At 42.3% G+C, this 18,525-nt stretch overlaps 1 protein-coding gene across 2 annotated transcripts in view; it reads right to left on the reverse strand.

Moving 5' to 3' along the window:
• Window positions 1–18,525, reverse strand: part of rrp9 (ribosomal RNA processing 9, U3 small nucleolar RNA binding protein) — a 33,494-nt gene that overhangs the window by 8,354 nt on the left and 6,615 nt on the right. Inside the window, exons 3-12 of one of the 2 annotated variants that reach the window (XM_078414360.1) lie at window positions 15,304–15,407; window positions 14,147–14,214; window positions 13,267–13,308; window positions 12,274–12,400; window positions 11,975–12,099; window positions 10,781–10,873; window positions 9,277–9,377; window positions 8,622–8,756; window positions 1,905–1,967; window positions 1,638–1,783 (exon numbers count right to left, since the gene is read on the reverse strand). In XM_078414360.1, the coding sequence (XP_078270486.1) occupies window positions 1,638–1,783; window positions 1,905–1,967; window positions 8,622–8,756; window positions 9,277–9,377; window positions 10,781–10,873; window positions 11,975–12,099; window positions 12,274–12,400; window positions 13,267–13,308; window positions 14,147–14,214; window positions 15,304–15,407 (1,004 nt within the window). Of the gene's footprint in view, window positions 1–1,625; window positions 1,784–1,904; window positions 1,968–8,621; window positions 8,757–9,276; window positions 9,378–10,780; window positions 10,874–11,974; window positions 12,100–12,273; window positions 12,401–13,266; window positions 13,309–14,146; window positions 14,215–15,303; window positions 15,408–18,525 lie in introns of both variants that reach the window. The other variant, XM_078414359.1, reaches the window with a different exon arrangement.

Genomic DNA, 18,525 nt, shown 5'->3' on the forward strand with positions numbered 1-18,525 from the left:
AAAGCATTGTTAACATGGTAAAACGTTTTGGGAAGAGATTCTATAACATGTTCAACTGGAGAGCGTTGTGATAGAAATGGAATAAGAGGATTCAGTGTGGATGGAAACCTGGTCTACGAGGAATGAGCCGCAGCATGGGATATATACAATTGCAGTTGTAGAGAGGGGTGGAGAGAACTGAAGTCATCTGTGATAGAACGCAGACCCAAGTTGCCCACACAAAATAGATAAAAAAGTACCAGTGAAAGCATAATAGAGAAAATAACATGTAACATATTGAAACAAAGATCAGCCACATTTTCGTAAAACAGAGAATGTGGGTGTTTAACTTGAAAATGTCAAACTAAATGTTAAGTGTGACTGTTGTACAGTGTCTTGTTGGAAGAGATGGTGCTGTTTCTTGAATTTATAAGGCATTGCTAAAATGAAGCAGGAAATTGAAGACCAAGCTGAGAGCAGGAATGGACAGAGAATTAAAGTAACATGAAACTGGAAGGTCAGAATCGCTCTTGCAAACTGAACAGTTCCGCAAGGGAGACATCCAAACATTATTCTTCTTCTCTGACATAGGGAAGATCACATTGTGAGCACCAAATATAGTGCACAACAACACGAGTGGAAGCTGCTTCCATCTGAAAGGCTGTTTAGGTCCCTGGACAGATGGAAGGGAAGAGGTAAAGAGGTGGTATATTTTTTGGCAATTACATGGGAGCAATAACATTTAGTTTGACAATTACAGGTTTGTAGGTTAATTGGCTTCTGTAAATTCTCCCCATTATGTAGGATCGAACTAGAGTACGGGTGATTGCTAGTCAGCGTATACTCAGTGGGTCGAAAGGCCTGTTTCCATGCTGTATCTCTCAACTAAACCAAATGAACTTGGGAGTCAGAGGGAATGATTCCTTGGAATGCGAAAAGTGAAGGGGAAGATGCATCCAGTGATGGAATCCCAAATGAGATGGAGCTAATTATGGAGAATGGTCTTTTGAATGTGGTGGGATGGAAAGTGAGGATCAGGGGAAATTTATCCTTGTTTTAGCTGAAAGAAGTGGACGAGACCAAGCCTGTTGGAAATAGAAGACACACGACTAAGAGACCAACAGGAGAAGCCACAGTCAAGACAAATGGATGATATCTGAAAGGCACTGGTGCGAACAATCTCAGAGCATGTACATCAAGGGTAATTGTGAGAATGGACTGAAGCCTTTACAGGATGCAGAGCCAAAGGTGGCAAGAGGTTTTTTTTAAATATGGGCGCAAGTGGATTTATAATGGATATTAGCAACCAATTTATCCCCCAGGAGACGTGGGGAAAAGGAAGGTGAAGAGTCGGAAATAGATCACATGAATGAGTGAGCAGAGTTGAAATTGACAGTAAGGATAGTGACATTTCTTAGAGGTATACATGAGCACAGCAGGCAGCACCAATAGTCATTCACATACCAGAAAAGGAGCTGGGGTTTGGGCTTGAATGGGACTGAAACTCATTTAAGAATAAGACAAACAAGGAGAATTCTATGTTCGCAAAGAAGCAAATTGGACAATGTATTATCTCAAGAAAATGGTCTAACTACTTGCAGTAGAAGCAAATAAAGAGGCACAAGGAACATTAAACTGAATCTCACAGCTTGAAGCACCTGAGGCTATCAAATCACTGTTCAGCAGTGTTGCCACAGAAGTAATCCAATTTGGCTGCTCTATGCCTGGGTCTCCTTGGATACCATGAGCTGCCTTGACAGTTACCAGAGGCTTCTTCTTATTAACTGTCCAAAGGGCCAAGGAACTGGAAGGCAGAAAGGTCAAGAGTTTTAGAGTTTAATTCTCTGCATTCAGGCAAAAATGATTTATATCAAATATACTTTTTTTTAAACCCAAAAATTGAAATACTTCAGGCATAAACGCACCCATCATCAGCTCCAGAAACCATATTCTCCTCATTTATCAGCTGAATGCAGTCTATGGAACTCCTGGGGAGCAAACAAGAAACTATGATTAGTTGAAAAGCAAGAAACTGATGATGCTGGAAAACTGAAATAAAACCAGAAAATGTTCAAAGATATTCAAGCGGCCCGCAACAGGATTAATGTTTCACTTTCTAGACACTGCCCATCCAGCTGAGCATCGCTAGCTTTTTGTTAAATTTCAAACTGCAAGTTATCTAGCTGAAACACACTGAAACAGCACCTCTGATCTAAAAATTCTATTCTCATCTCCCATTGAGAGGGTGTAGTTTTCTGCCGCTTCCTGTCAGACATGACATTGGGAGTACAGACAAGGCTTGAGCCCTGGTGTTAGTACGTAATCCTTAATGCTGTCTGATAACTGCAAGATAAACCAAAAGGAAAACAATCTGGCTACTGGAAAAAGCGCAACACCATTGTCAACTTATCAAGCTATGCATACAGTGGTAGGGATGTCTGGACTGTCTGAAAGTATGGCACATCTTAAAGTGATCTCTTCGTGTTCTTTTATTGTGGCCCTATGTCAGCAACTCTCTTTGCAACATCAGCGTCAATCACTGCACACCACCCTCCCAAGTCAGCTCGGTGCATTAACCCACTCCACCAGTAAGGCACATACAACAATGCCACATGCTTTCTACTCTCCATTCCCATCCACACTCCCCAACAGCATTACAATGTACATTACTGACTATAAATTGAACCAATCACACTAATCCCAAATGGCAATTCAAATTATGTATTAAGCTGCCAATACTGTGCTGTCTGTTAAAGTGAATTTCCACATTATTCCCTGTGGTTGCAGCAATCATTTGTACAAATCATCTTTTTTTGATGGCAGCTGCATAGATATTTTAATGATAAAAACATGACCAAAATCAAGGTACAATCACGCAAGTCACTGCAGAGATGTGGCAATTACTTTATATAAAAAACCTTTTGACAGGAGTAGAAAATGTAGAGTCCCTAATCGAAAGGTTTTGGGGTTCTGAGGCATCTGGGCGTCCTTGCACACAGATATTGTGTGTAGGTCTGGTCTCCCTATCCAAAGACAGAAATATTCGCAATAAGAGAGCAAAGTAGGTTCACCATATGGATTCCTGGGGTCATACAAGAAGGGATTAAGTAGACTGTGCTTATACTATTTCAAGTTTAGAAGAACGAGGGGTGACGTAATTGGAATGCACAAAATTCTTAAGGGACTTGACAACGTAGATAGGAGGTTGATATTTCCCCTGGCTGTGGGGTGTCTAAAACCAGGGCAGTGGTATCAAAATAAAGGGTTGACTATTCGGGACTGAGAAGAAGGGGTGATGAATCTTTAGAATTTTCTACTCAACACAACGTGGAGGCTTCATCGACTACTATAGTAAAGTCACCGATTTTTAAATAGGGAGGGATTTAAGAGTTATGGAGTCGATCCTAGAAGGTACAATTGTGCCACATGGCAGACCAGGCACAAGGCCTACTTTGCTTCCAGTTCTTACATCACTTATAACCAAATTAATTCAGGAACACAGCCTGTGCTTGAAAGGAGGTTATGTAAAATTGATACCCTGGAATATTTCATTCCACAGAAAAAGTGGAAATGTAGAGAAGTAGAGCCATTTATATAGAAATAGTGGATGAAAGTAACAGAGGAACAGAGGTTTCTTTCCAACCTTGGAAGGGAATCTACCCAACCAATTGCCATTTTGTATCACAGGATCCCTGTTCTTTAATAGTGGTTAAATAGTGGGGGTTTGCACCACTCCTGATCTTTCCAAAAAGGGTTCCATTCCGCCAAGAAATGTCCTCTTCTCCCCTCTAACTTTTCAACTAATTACTTTAAATCCAAATCCCTTATTTTTTTTACCCTTAGCCAATGGAACCAAGGCATTCCTATTTACATTGTCACCTCCTCTCTCCATTTTATACAGCACCCTTTCAAGAAAACAACCCTATTGTAGCTGATCTCTTCTCATATCTAGATTTCCAATCCTGACATGTTTGTGAATCTCTTCTGCATAGTTTCCAGTGCAATCTCATCTTTCCTATGACATCATGACCAGATCCTTATAGTACTCATGCTGCAATCTGACTCGTATTGTAGTCACTTATGGCACAACCCCTTCATGTTATGTTATTTGCCTTAGCTATTAAAGGGAACATCCTGTGTACCTCCAAACTATTTGATTAATGGGTCCTGTTACCATAAAAGATTTGCATGTGGATCCTTCAGATGCTCCACACTCTCCCAAATGCATCACCTCACACTTCGCTGGACGGAGTTCTATTTACCTTATTTTACGCAACTGATCAGACCATAAATATCTTTGTCTAATGTTCTCCTCTTTACTGTCAACCAGACAGATATTTTTTATACCTACTAAGTTGCATGTTAAAAAGTTGTGATATGAACATATCTGTGTTGGAAATAGCATGTTGGAGGATGTCCGTCGTGATTAAGCAACCACTTAGCAAGCTAGGAAACTGCCCAACATTGTTTGCATTCAAATAAAACAATCCAAAAGATATGTGGCAATGGAGAGTTACAAAGGATGCCAAAGAGAACTTCATGGAACTGCTCCACATTCGAAATGAGTACCAAACACAATGCTCTGGAGTGTAGTCTATGAAGTCCCTCCATGCCATTTCCATGTAGAAATGAAGCTGACTTTGGACGCAATCATCTCATTGGTTTCCAGATACTGTATCCTACACATAATTGGGGGGAAAAACACAGAAAACACTTTCTCCCTTTCCGAGGCAGTCTCTGGGAGCCAAGGTAGACTTGCTTCTGCTCCAACTGGGAAGGATCTGAGGTGGCTGATGATGCCATTGGGGAACCTGCAGACCTTTCCACACATGGGGCAATATGTGTTTGATGGGGCAGGATGGGTAGTTTGTATGTGGTGCACTTCTTCTGCTGTTTATGTTGGGAATCTACACGCACCCAAAGGGACCCAAAGTTCATTGTCATCCTAAAGGCATTCTGCTATGAATGATCATGGGCTAAGGATCCTATGTTAGTGGGGATGTTACATTTTTACACCTAACTTGCCCATACCCCCTAAGCATGAAGAAGTGTTTGGAGACCGGCAGGATGGATTTGCCAGCTGTTGCAGGCATCTTCTGCTGGATGAGAACAGGTTATTTCCACACGCTTTCTCTCCCCAACCCCCACTTGAGCCACAACAATCAGGGGTGCGTCAAGCCCAGCAGAATTGGGAGCACTGAACAGACTCACTCAGCGTCAGCGAGGCTGGCTGGTGGCCATTCTTCCCTCGCTTGTTCACTGTCTCAGCATAATAATCCTCTTCCTCGTATGTTTTTGCTCATATCCAACTTACAAACAGTTCTCGGAAGCGTAACCCTGTCGCAACATTAGGACACAATCTCTTTTGTCAGAGCTCAAAGTGCCTGCCTTACAAGCCTGGCACCGATGCACTAACAAATTACCCTATCAGTTAGGATCATAGATTCCAAGTCAACATGTAGACAAAGTGAGATGGATATGATTTTCTGCAGGCAGTCAAATTTGAGATGGATGATCCATAGAGACTTTCAGCTGATGGGATCGAAGGCCTTTTGACATCACAAAGAGTATGTGGTGATTAACACTGCTCACTGCATTTCTCCTGGAACTGTCTACCGTAGATGGATGGAATCTGTACAGTAATTAACGACGCAATTCCAGCCACTTGGAGGCAGCGGCTCAGAAGGATCCTGATACGACTTTCCTGTGGCAGGGCAGAGGACTGCTGAAGATGATCACCATTACAACAATTCTGAGGTCCTATGGCAAGCCCACCTGTTCGCAAACCATGGGAGACAAATTTGTGAATTTGTGAGTGAAGTTCCTCTATTGATGAATTTCAGCAGCAGCAATATCCATTCACAAAGCATCATTTTCAACTTGCTTAAGCCATTTTTTAGGTCTTTTGAGGACCTTTTGAGGAACAAGGCAGCAGATTAATATCTGAATGGTGTCAGATGAGAAGAGAAGGTGCAACAAGACCTGGGTGTCCTTGAACATCTTACTGAAAGTAAGCATGCAGGTATAGCAGGCAGTGAAGAAAGCAAAAGGCATGCTGGCCTTCATAATGAGTATAGAAGCAAGGTGGTCCTACTGCAGTTGTACAGGGCCCTGGTGAGCCACACCTGGAGTATTGTGTGCAGTTTTGGTCTCCTAATGTGAGGAAGAACATTCTTGCTATTGAGGGAGTGCAGAGTGCAGGTTCACCAGGTTAGTTCCCGGGATGGCGGGACTGACATATGATGAAAGAATGGGTCGACTGGGCTTGTATTCACTGGAATTTAGAAAGATGAGAGGGGATCTTATAGAAACATAAATTCTTAAGGGATTGGACAGGCCAGATGCAGGAAAAATGTTACTCATGTTGGGGGAGTCCAGAACCAGGGGTCACAGTTTAAGAATAAGGGGTAGGCCATTTAGGACTGAAATGAGGAAAAAGCTTTTCACCCAGAGTGTTGTAAATCTATGGAATTCTCTGCAATAGTCAGATTTAGCTCTTAGGGCTAAAGGAATCAAGGGATATGGGGAAAAAGCAGGAATGAGGTACTGATTTTGGATGATCAGCCATGATCATATTGAATGGCGGTGCTGGCTCAAAGGGCCAAATGGCTTACTCCTGCACCTATTTTCGGTTTTTGATTTCTTGTTAATCAGAGGTTTGGCAACAGTGGGCTCAACTGACTGCCATGGGATGGAGCCAAGTATACTCAAATCAAGATAAGATTAGAGAGGTGGTCTTTAAAGTGTTCCTTCCAGTGGGTTCCAGTTGAGCCCCTGTCCTTGAATTCTCCTCCACTCTTGGCATTTAGCAAAGTGGACCCTTGGGTGTTTGGGCCGGAGATAGCCTTGGTAGTGCTGAAGAATCAGAGCACATCAGAAAACTTATAGAATTTCTGCTATCTTTCCACTCACCACCTGTTATTTAGGTCAGATTTTCTACAGAACGTCAGCCTTCAGGTGGCAATGAAGTCGTTCCTATTCTCTTAACAGTGTTGTTTCTAATTAAAGAGCTCCTTACACAGGCAGTTAATTGGTTCCTGGATTGCCTACTCATTCTAATCAAACAAGTCCTGGTGTTTTTCTATGTGGAGCCCAGGAGTCTCTCCATAGCTGTTAATTATGGACTTCAGAGCAGTTTAGGCAGCATGCATACAGATTGCTTGCAAGGTGCAATTTGAGAAGGGCTCTTTGCAGCTGCTCGAGACTTTCAATATTTATTTTCTTAAAATGTGTACTTGAGGATGTTATTATTTCCAAAGGCTTGTGCAGGCTAGCCTCCATTGATAAGCACTGAATCTCAAGGTGGAGAGAGACAGCAATCCTGTTACTTTTTAGCCACCAGCGAGGTCAGATATGTCAGGGCTGTACGATTCGTCTTCAAATGAAGTGGAAAGTTGTCACATTACTTCAGTGAGCTCAGGAACAAAGCAGGTGTGAAGTCAATGAGCATTATGTATAAAGACTCAAAGTGAATGACAACCATTTGAAGGAGTGGAAGCATGATCTGGATGCACCAGAAACAAAATTCAGTGAGTGAGCATTGTTAGAAGTTGGAACCGGTCATCTGTGATATTGGCTCCCCTTTCCGTTAGCAAAGCCAGGCCTGATATTTGCAGCATATCACACTTCTGTCTTCCCCTAACCCCCCCAAAATCAAGAACCATTAATCACCACCGTAGTAATTTGGTACGGTTGGTTCAACCTAACACAGGCAGCGACTAGAGTTGCAGGGCTAGAGTTGCTGCCTTACATCACCAGAGACCCGGGTTCGATCCTGACTACAGGTGCTGGCTGTATGGAGTTTGTGCATTCTCCTCGTGACCTAATGGGTTTTCTCCCGGGTGCTCCGGTTTCTTCCACAGTCCAAAGACGTACAGGTTTGTAGGTTAATTGGCTTCGGTAAAGATTGTAAATTGCCCCTAGTGTGCAAAATAGTGCTCATGTATGTGGATCGCTGTTCGGCGCAGACTCGGTGGCCCGAAGGGCCTGTATCTTTAAACTAAACTAATTCCCTTTGTCTGATCCTGCCCACTCGGCAGTTAAAATTAATTATGTTCTCTTTTTCAGTCCCGATGAAGAATCAACAAACTGAAGCATTGACTCTGTTTGTCTTTCAAAAGATACTGCCTGACCTGCTGAGTGTTTCCAACATTTTCTGTTTTTCAATACAGGACTACATGTGCTCTGGTGGTATGCAAGCTCACAACCAACAAATCAGTTCGAAGTTTTGCAGTCCTGCAAAACCGGTCATGAATTGTAGTTGACAATTGAACAGCTAGCAGGCGGTGGCTCCAACGTCACTCCCATCTCAATGACAACTGGAATCAGTTTGTGAAAGCTAGAAAAAAGGCTACAGCGAGTGCAACCACATTCAGCCAGGTGTCAAATAGATGATCAATTTATTTCTCCATCACACCTTCCCTGCAACTTGCAACTAATATAGGTTTTGCAGGGATTTGCAAAAGAGGGCAGCGAAGTTTAGGAAAACAATTCAGGAGTTTATTTGAAAGTGAAATGGCAAAAGGGATGTGGAAGAGTTGAGATTGTTGAAAGGCAAAGTTGGAGCCCTGCTCCCTGTACAACAGTTTACATATACAGGGGTGTAGCTCACTGACAATCATATGTGCAATCACATCACTCACTCATGACCATGAAACACAAGCTGTGTTTCCTCTGCAATCTTCCAAATGCGCACCGTCCGGTCTCTGCCTCCAGCTGTGACACAGCGCTCTCGACCAAGGCTGTCCAGTCCTGTGATTGCATCCTGGTGACCAAACCTGTTTGAATTGGAGAACAAAGAGAAATAAAGCTCAACACTCAAGGAAACAAAATGTGGAATCCCCCTTTAATCAAGACTCACTGTTTAGTGGTCATGGAACCTATCCAACCCACACATTTTTGGGGCCTGTGAGGAAACGGAAGAATCCGGAAGGAACACTCACAATCAAAGGAAGAACATGCAAACATTATACAGACAACACCTGATGTCAGATTTAAATCCAGGTTGTTGGGAGCCACTGTCAGGTTGGTTAAGATTTTTTAATTTTACCGTTGCTGATACTGCAACTGAGATCATGGGAAGTTTATTGGAACCTTTACACAGTTCTTCTACTGGCATCAGAAATAAATAATGGTCCCCCTGAACGAAGCAAAATGCACAGTAACTGTTTAATTACTGCATCTATAAAGATCATTCAGATGGATTTCACATTACTTTAATTCATCAAAAGTTTGGCAAATTTATTGAACCGAGCAGGAATTTAATTCCAGTGAATTACAAATAATAATGGTACTCACAGAGTTTCAACGTAGGCGTTCTGGTCAACATTCCATACCTTAACCGAGCGATCGTGTGAGGCACTGTATAACTGATGAGTCCCTTTCCTGAAGGATAAGCCCTGAATACAGGAGGGTGCAATTAAGAGGTTTTACAAGAGTTAGGTATTTTTTTTAAATGCTGTATGGGAAGCTCCTTAGCTCCTCCTGTTTTAAAAAATCACATTTGATATATCTCGACAATTTCCCATGAAATGCAGAATGTGAAGCTCCCTCTGTGCTCATCACAAGCCCACAGTGAAGACAATGTCTCAAGGCAGCAGGTTCACAGAGTATTAACTGCTTTTATTCTGAACTCTCACTCACTGTGTAGGAAGGAACTGCAGATGCTAGTTTAAACCAAAGCTGGAGTAACTCAGCGGGACAGGCAGCATCTCTGGAGAGAAGGAATAGGTGACGTTTCGGGCCGAGTCCCTTCTTCAGACATAGTGATGGCTAAACCAAACAAAAGAACACTGGGATCTTACTGGAGTGTTGTTAATTGCTTCCCCTGTGCTTGGACTCCTAATTTCAATCCAACTGTTATAGTTTGTTTCTTCCCCAGATACAGCTTTATATACATGCAAGCACACGGTTTATGATCATTGAGCACAGAATCATTCATTTTAACCATTCCTAAATACTGGCACTGCTCGTGTGTAATGTTTTGTGAAACTAAAATTACTCCCACCAGAGGGCAACCAAACCTCATATTGGGATTCAAAATGCAGCACCTCGCTGGCACAAATTTACTGGGTACATTAGAGATAAGGAGACAGTAAATAGCTTTAGCAGGAGAAATGTGGCAGATGGGATTTAAAGTAGAGAATAATTAATCATTTTGAGTAGGAAAAATACGATCCAATATTAATTACATTGTACAATATTAAAGATGTTCTTAAGTAAAGTGGTTGGGGTAAAGACACATAAATATTTAACAGGAGGCAGGGCACATCGAGAAATTCATTCTAGAATTAAATAATGAACTTTATAAATCACAAATGAGTCCTAGCTGGACTAATGCATCAAATTCTGGATACTGCCTTTTAGAAAGATCATCAGAGGCCTCACAGAGATTTTCCTTGAATAGAATCAGAGACAGAAGACTTCTGATATCAGGAGAAACTGAGATGACATTGCTGTGAGGAAAGGGTTTTGATGAGATTTCATGATGTTCTTGGGTCCTGGTAGGAGCTAAAATGCATGTTACGGATGACAGAGGGATCAGGAGATGCAGATTTCAAGTAACTGGCAGTAGAACCAGAGGCAACTGAAGCAAATAAAATTACTGAATATTTGTTGTGACGAGGAAGCACTGCAGATTCTGAAAGGGAATTGGATAAAATAATATTCAGGACTATGGAAGATTGAAAAACACACTTTGGCTTTCAAAGGCTAGTGCCCACACAGTGGACTGAATGTGCTATGGAAACTGAACATTCTTCCAATCATTTCTTGCACTCCCAACTCCACCATGCTGACTCACCGACACCACATCTTTATGCCCTTTGAAAGTGTGAAGGTGCTGGCAGGTAGCGGCATCCCATATTAAGATCAGCTTGTTTCTATCGCCTGTAGCCTGCAGAGAAAAAGGCTGTCAAATTGTGTTTCATACAGTGCATCCGCACCTCACCGTTACCATCCAGTACACTATTACATATGCAATCAAATCTCAGGATCTGCCAAATACATCAATGGTTCAAACTCCAGCAATACACAAGATAATTAACATCTGTCATTCCACTGCTCCTAGCAGGTTGGTTCAGCAGAATGGAATGTCTTGCTACAGTGGTGGGATATGTGTAGGACAGAATGCATTTTTCCCCTCTTATTTGAGGGGGAAAATATACTTGCATCGGAAGGCGTTCAAAGGGCCATCACCAGGTTGGCTCCACGGAAAAAGAGCTTGTCTTAATAATGCCTGAGTAGCTTGATTCCGCACTTGTGGTGTAGAGAAAAACCGTACTGAAATTTAGAAGATTCTGAATATGTTTAAAAAGACATCTTCCAGCAATGTACACAGTGGTGCGCAATGAGCCTTGGAATTCTCTATTCCAAAGATCTGTGGACACCGAGTATATCCAAGCCTAAGGTTGGAAGATGTTTGGCTTCAGACAAATCTGCTTCAGGAGGACAATGGATTCATCCAAAAGATCTAATCAGTCATAATTTGACTGAGGGGCAGAAGTTGGCAGGACAGGTTAGCTTGCTACTACTTCTTTCGTGCTAAATACCATGGAAGATTGATGTTGTCATGTCTCAGTTCCAGAGCTCTTGTTGAATCAGAAGTTTAAGAGTTGAAGTCCCACTCCAGAATCAGAGGCACTTGTGAGTTGCCCTTAATCCTTTCCCCCTGCAAACGAAGGTGAAGATCGCGCATTTCAGAGGGAAACAGATTTCCCAGTCTCTTGGCCAATATTTATTTCTGATTCAGCTTCACAGATTAAAGTGTAATCTGAGTTGCAGCTGTGCAAAACATGAAGTATTTCTTTCAGTAAAATTACTTCAGCGAGTAAATATTTTGTCAAATATTTTGAAATATCTTGAAACATGGAAAAGTGCCAGTTATGCTTTCTCTTCTTTCTTGATTCTGCTTGAAAATGGGCATGCAGTAAAATTCTCAAAGAGAAATGTATAATCCTATTTTATAGTGGAAGCTGAGGGAGATGGAACCACTCACCAAGTACTTGCCATCTGATGAGATTGCCATGGAGAGGATGTGCATTGTATGCCTCATGTGTTGATCTTCTTTTCCCTTGTGCCCTCCACGGATTGTGTGAACCTTTTTACCACTAGCAATGTCCCCTAAAACCATGGGCGAGACACATTATCAGCTTTGCCTTTCAAACCCAGACTTTGCATACTAGGAGTAACAGTAACAAGGAGAAACCAAATAAAAGTAGCTAATAAAATCTGAGCAGATCAGGTTCTTAGCATTGAGTGCTGCCACAATCCTAAAACTGGGCTGCACAAACTTACATTTAATGATGGAACAATCTTTAGATGCTGAAAATACATGTTTATCATCGGGGGACAGAACTAGGCATGTGATAGCAAGCTGATGACCACGTAAAAGGCGAATCTCAGATTCATCAGGAGGAAGATACTGAAACAAACCGAGAAACAGTTACTTTCAAAGCATAAACAGAAACAATCAAAACTGGGAAGTAAAAACATAATGTTCTGGAAATAACAGGTCAGGCAACACAAGAAACAGTTAATATTTTAGGTGCTACTCACATGCTGAGTGTTTCCAGCATGTTCTGACTAATTCAGGTTTCATTGATGAAAGTATGTCCAATTCAGGATGTAAATGATGTATTGGAACTTGCAAGTACCATAATCCTGTTACATTTTGACCATAACATTTTGATAGGAAGGTTGTGAGTTGGTATAGTACATGCTCTACTGTACATAACGCACAATGAAGGGAGTGAATAGCAAGCCCAGTGGCAGGGCAATAAATCAAGTGGACTGCTCTGCTTTGGATGACATGAAACATCTTGTAAGCGAGTGTGGGAAGTGACATATATTCCATCGCACCATTAGATGCATGATGACCTGCAAAAAGCATGGCATCTGTGGCTCGCAAATTAACAAATAATTTTTAGAATATATTAATACATGCATTATTCAAGAGATCACAATTAATATTATCAGATGGCACAGTAGCTTAGAGTAAATTATCAAAGCTACATATAATCTAACTGTTACAAGGTTTTATCTGTTAAATTTAACAATTGTTAGGCTAAATAATTGCAATGAATTGAGGGGTCTGGGTAAGATCCAGTAGGTGTCACAGTTTAATTGTGAAACCCACAGTCACACTGTTGACATAGAAACAATCGTTGAAAAACACGAACTGCAACTGAGAGAATAGAACAGGCTTCCCTGTTTTACACTCACACTTAGATTTTGCACATGTGCATGATGTGATGAATTTTAATTGTAGATCTTTAATCCTTTACTCACATCTTTGGCGACGAGTCGTTTAAGTTTCCCCTTTTGTTCCAGCTGCAAAGAACCACAATTCAAATCAACACATGTGGAAAGACAAGTTAATTTTAAATTATGAAAGAGAAAACATTCAAATCATATTGCAAAGAACCATTAAGAGGCACATTCCTCACCGATGACTCCTGACCAACTCAAAGGATTAACATAAATATTCTAATAGGTCATTGATATCATTCGATATAGAGCAACTGCAGCTTATCATTAGTAAAAGAATTCCAAAGTGATAATTTTATTGAAAAGTGGCTTATTGTGACATCGTGATATAGTGTTAGTGCTACTGCCTCACAGCTCCAGGGACCTGGGTTCAAACCTGGGTGCTGGCAGGATGCATAATTTCCCTGTAGTCCACGTAGGGTTCTCTTGGTTACCTCTCCCATCACAAATTATTGTTGTTAGGTTAATGGGAATATGACAAGGGAGATTCATCTATTTGAAAATGACAGACACGATCAGTCGATTTGCCCTCTCCTTTGCTCCAATAAGAAAGAATCATGGAAGATCTGCTGGTTTGGCAAATATTCCCTTACTTTTATTAAATATGAAAAATATAGCTTCAGCAGTTACGCTTCAATGTAACATCAGCCCATATAGATAAACTGTCAACACACAATATGTCATAACATGAATAAGTCAAGGCCACACTTGTAACCAACTACTATGAGGGACTTGGATGTCCACCCAAGATCAAGAATTACTGACCTTATGAGCGAAGAAAAGGAAACAAAGCAAAAGCACAAAATATTGAAAATAAGATTTCCATTGTTACAGCAAGTGGGAAAGGACTGCTACCTATTTCAGTTTCTTCCTTTCCCTTTAGAAAGGAAATATTTCTTACCACATCCTCCTCCAACCTCCCTCCAATGAGGTCATTCTCAAACTGTTCCTCCTCTGCCTTCTCTTGTTCTGTAAACAAAAATAAAATATTTAAACAGATCCTAGAACTGCCCTGAAGCATGATGACAACTCCACTCTTCCCATTACCAGAGGCCACAGTTTAAGAAAAAAGAGTAGGCCATTTAGAACTGTGATGAGGAAAATCTTTTTCACACAGAGAGTTGTGAATTTGTGGAATTCTCTGCCACAGAAGGCAGTGGAGACTGATTGACTGGATGCATTCAAAAGAGAGCTGGATAGAGCTCTTAGGGCTAGTGGAATCAAGATTTGGGGAAAAGGCAGGAACGGGGTACTGATTGTTAATGATCAGCCATGATCACATTGAATGGCGGTGCTGGCTCGAAGGGCCGAATGGCCTACTTCTGCACCTATTATCTATATTACCTGCCCAGACTGAATTGAACAATGCAACGAGGTAGAGCTACAGTAAACCAAGTGCTACATAGAGGCAATTTGCTGCAACTGTTGCTGCTGGAAGAACCAGAATATTTTTGCTCTAATTCCCCTGAACAGGAGCAGTGTGGGAAACAGATAAATGCTCAGTGCTGTTGAATTGTTGCAACTTTGCATAGGAACCAAGCACCGGACCTGGAATATATAACGACAATATACCCTGATAATTTGGTATCTGATTGTTCAGAAATCCATATGGTTTGGCATCTGTTCTACTCATTTATCCTTGTACCCAAAGACCTATGCACTCATGAAGACAGCCCATGTGTTATTGGGAGTGGGTTAGGTGAGTGACTGCAACCAGGAACAGCAGGAGCCAAGATTGCAGAAGGGTTTGCAGCCAGAACAGAGGTCCAGAATGTTTGCATGGTTCAACATGCCTGACAAATTGAAACATAGAAGTTGTAACTTAACTGGTTTGCTCATTTAAATTCAGGAGTTTCACCAGAAAATTATACTACCATGTAGCATAATAAAAGGTGAAATAAAAACAGTGTTCTGATAACACGAATAACAGAAAATCTGCTCGTCCACCAAACCAAAGTTTTGTGCGTACTGATTATTAGTTTCATTGTGCACCATTTACAATCAAAGACGTACGAATTGCTAGGCGATATTTTCACAAATAGGGAGACTGATCTGTACCTTCTTCCCGGAGTTGTTCCAGGTAAAGTTTGGCAAGTCGCAGCTTCTTCTCCTGTGCCGTTTCTTCTATCTCCAATGTCTCAGCAACTTTCTTTTTGTGAGCACTGTCAGAGAATTTAAAAAGTCTTTATTTTTTTTTAAAGAGGTGTGCAATTGTATATGAAGCTTCTGATCCAATCCCAGGAACTTCAAACTTAAATGGTGAGCCCCCGTCTGTTAGACATCCAGGGTGCAGGAGGAACAAGGTTCTTGGGTTTACTATCTTTGAGTTAGGACAGGATGGAAGGAAGACCAAAAGGCCTGCTCCTGATTGTTTAGTAACCACTTGCTGAAAAGTGCCAGATATGGACACCTGGTTGAGGTCTTTTATAATTAAAAGACTTGTCAATGCTTCAAAGTTCCATTAAGCGGCAAGAGACCACCACAGTGCACAAACCCCAATGGCTCAACATTTTTACATCTTATTTAAACCTTCACTCAACCTCCTCTGTTGTAAAGAGAGCAAATTACAGTTTATCCAACATTTCCTTCAGAGTGAACATTTGTATAACAATTTTTCAACGTCTTTAACCCAGCTTGCAAGGCAATTAGAAAACATAATTCAATAGTGACCAATGAATAGAAGCTTTCCTGTCTGAAGATAGTGGCATTGACTAGTCAACGTTAGGATTAGGAATCAGACCGAGACCAGCAAATCACACCTAAAACCCAGTGGATGGAGGCACTGCAGATGGTCAGGACAGCAGTCATTCCAAACAGAACACTTCCACTCTGCAGACAACAAAAGTTACCACACAGAACACCACATTGTCCATTTTGTCATTGCTGTCAAGAGCTACCTAGTCTCATCCCACCTTCCAGCACAGGTTGTACATACTGTACTATTTAAATACATTGACGGTTTCTGTTCCCACCACCACCCTTGCAGACCTCGATTTTCAGATTCCTGCCACACTCTGGGTGTAAAATGTTTCTTCATTTCTGCTCTAATTCTTCTATCAGGTACTTTAAAACCATGCCCTTTGGTTTTAGAACATTCTGGTACGAGGAGTAGGTCCTTAATATTTATACCTTCGCTACTCACCCTTAACCTTATACTCAGTAATGGCTCCCCTCAGTTCCCTGTTCCAACGGGAGGGCAGCATAGTGGCGTAGCCAATAGGGGCTGCTGACTCACAGCTGTCTGTTTCATTGAACCCGAGTGCTGTCAGCGTTTAGTTTGCACACTCTGTGACCAGACGGGGCCCTCGCCACCCCCCAGACGTGAATATTGGGAGATTAATTGGCTGCTCTGCGTTGACGAGTGGCAGAATCTGGCAGGGAGAAATTGGCTTGTTGAGAATGTGGGGAGAATCAAAATGTGTTCAGATAGAACTCCTGTAAAAAATGGATGCTTGATTGTTAGCAAAGATGCTTGATTGGCTGAAAGGATGATTATGAGATGCATCCCTCCAGGACTAATTATTGTAGCTTATCCCATCTATTATTACAGGTACAATTTCCCAAACCAACACAGGTAATCCGCAAAGCAGCAGAAACCACAGGACTGTTAGGCAGATGCAACTGAATTAACTGCAGGATCTCCAAGAGTAATGTAAATTAAAATGTCTGGTTTAAATAACTTCTACAAATGAGTGCCTTGGGCAGGAGGAATGGGCTGGGCAGTTGGTATGGAAGGCATTTAATGTAAACATAGCACAAAAAGTAAGGACATTTGTGTTTGGTAGATTATTTCTTTGTTGTAACAATGCTTCTTGGCAATAAATCTTATACCGTTGGAAAGCCTGTTTATTTCCCTTTTAAATGGTGCCACATTTGTAAGGAACATGCATTTGTGGGATGAGCAGCAGAGCTGAGTATGTGGGTTGCGCCCATGAAAAATCTGCCAAATCTTCTCTGCCAATGCCAAACAGCTTATTCTGCCATTGACTCTTGTTCGGTGTTGTTTGGTGGATTGGATGATAGAAGTCTGAAGAAACAAGACATATTGGCAATTTAACAATTTATTCATTTAATAAACAGGAGCCTCAGTAGCGAGTGGAAGAACCATACACAGCCACAACAGCCTGGCACCTCCTCCTCATGCTGGTCACCAGCCTGGTCACACACTGTTGTGGGATGGCATCCCATTCTTCAACCAGCATTTGTCGCAAGTCAGCCAACGTGGTTGTGTTGGTCACTCTGGCACGAACAGCACGCCCAAGCTGATCCCACAAGTGTTCAATGGGGTTGAGGTCAGGACTGCTGGCAGGCCATTCCATCCTCTCCACTCCCAAATTCTGGAGGTAGTCTCTGAGAAACCCTGCTCTGTGGGGGCGAGCATTGTCATCTTGGAGGATAGAGTTCGGTCCCAGACTGTGGAGATATGGGATTGCCACTGGTTGCAGAATCTCATCTCGATATCTCTCTGCATTGAGATTGCCTCCAATGATGACATGCCTCGTTTTTCCAGTGAGGGAGATGCCGCCCCACACCATCGTACTGCCTCCACCAAAAGATGTTACTCTATCGGTGCAGCAATCAGCATAGCGTTCTCCGCGTCTTCTCCACACTTTGACCCTATGATCCAACTGCCGTAGGCAGAGTCTGGACTCATCGCTGAACATAACGTTCCTCCACATGTTCAGGTTCCAGTGCAAGTGTGGCCGACACCAGCGCAAACGGGCCTGACGGTGAAGGACAGTCATGGCAGGCCTCCTGGCAACCCTATGAGACCGGAGATCGACTGCGTGCAGTCTGTTCCGAATTGTCTGGGCAGAGTGCCGTCGGCCATATCGTCCTGCAAACCTTGACTGCAAATCTGTAGAAGACAGCCTACGGTTCCTAAGTGCTGACAGGGTGAGGAAACTGTCTTCTTCGGGTGTCGTCTTCTTGGGACGCCCACTTCGCGGCCTGCCTCTGACATCCCCCGTTATATGGAACTTGGCCTTCACTTTGGAGATGGTACTAGGGCTCACTCCAAATAATGCCGCAACTTGGTTTTGCGGAACACCAGCTTGAAGTTGCCCTATCGCACGGGCCCTATCCAGATCAGTCAAACGTGGCATGCCGAATCTTGGAGCAGACACCTACTGACTACTGTAGCAGGGCCCATGCTCACAGATGCTGCCAATCAGGTGCCAATCAGGCACCTGATTGTCAGCACCTGGGGGTACCAGAAGCTCAAAACAAGAGTCAATAGCAACAGCAGAATAAGCTGTTTGGTATTGGCAGAGAAGATTT

This window comes from Rhinoraja longicauda, chromosome 17 (genome assembly GCF_053455715.1).
Source record: "Rhinoraja longicauda isolate Sanriku21f chromosome 17, sRhiLon1.1, whole genome shotgun sequence".
NCBI lineage: Eukaryota > Metazoa > Chordata > Chondrichthyes > Rajiformes > Arhynchobatidae > Rhinoraja > Rhinoraja longicauda.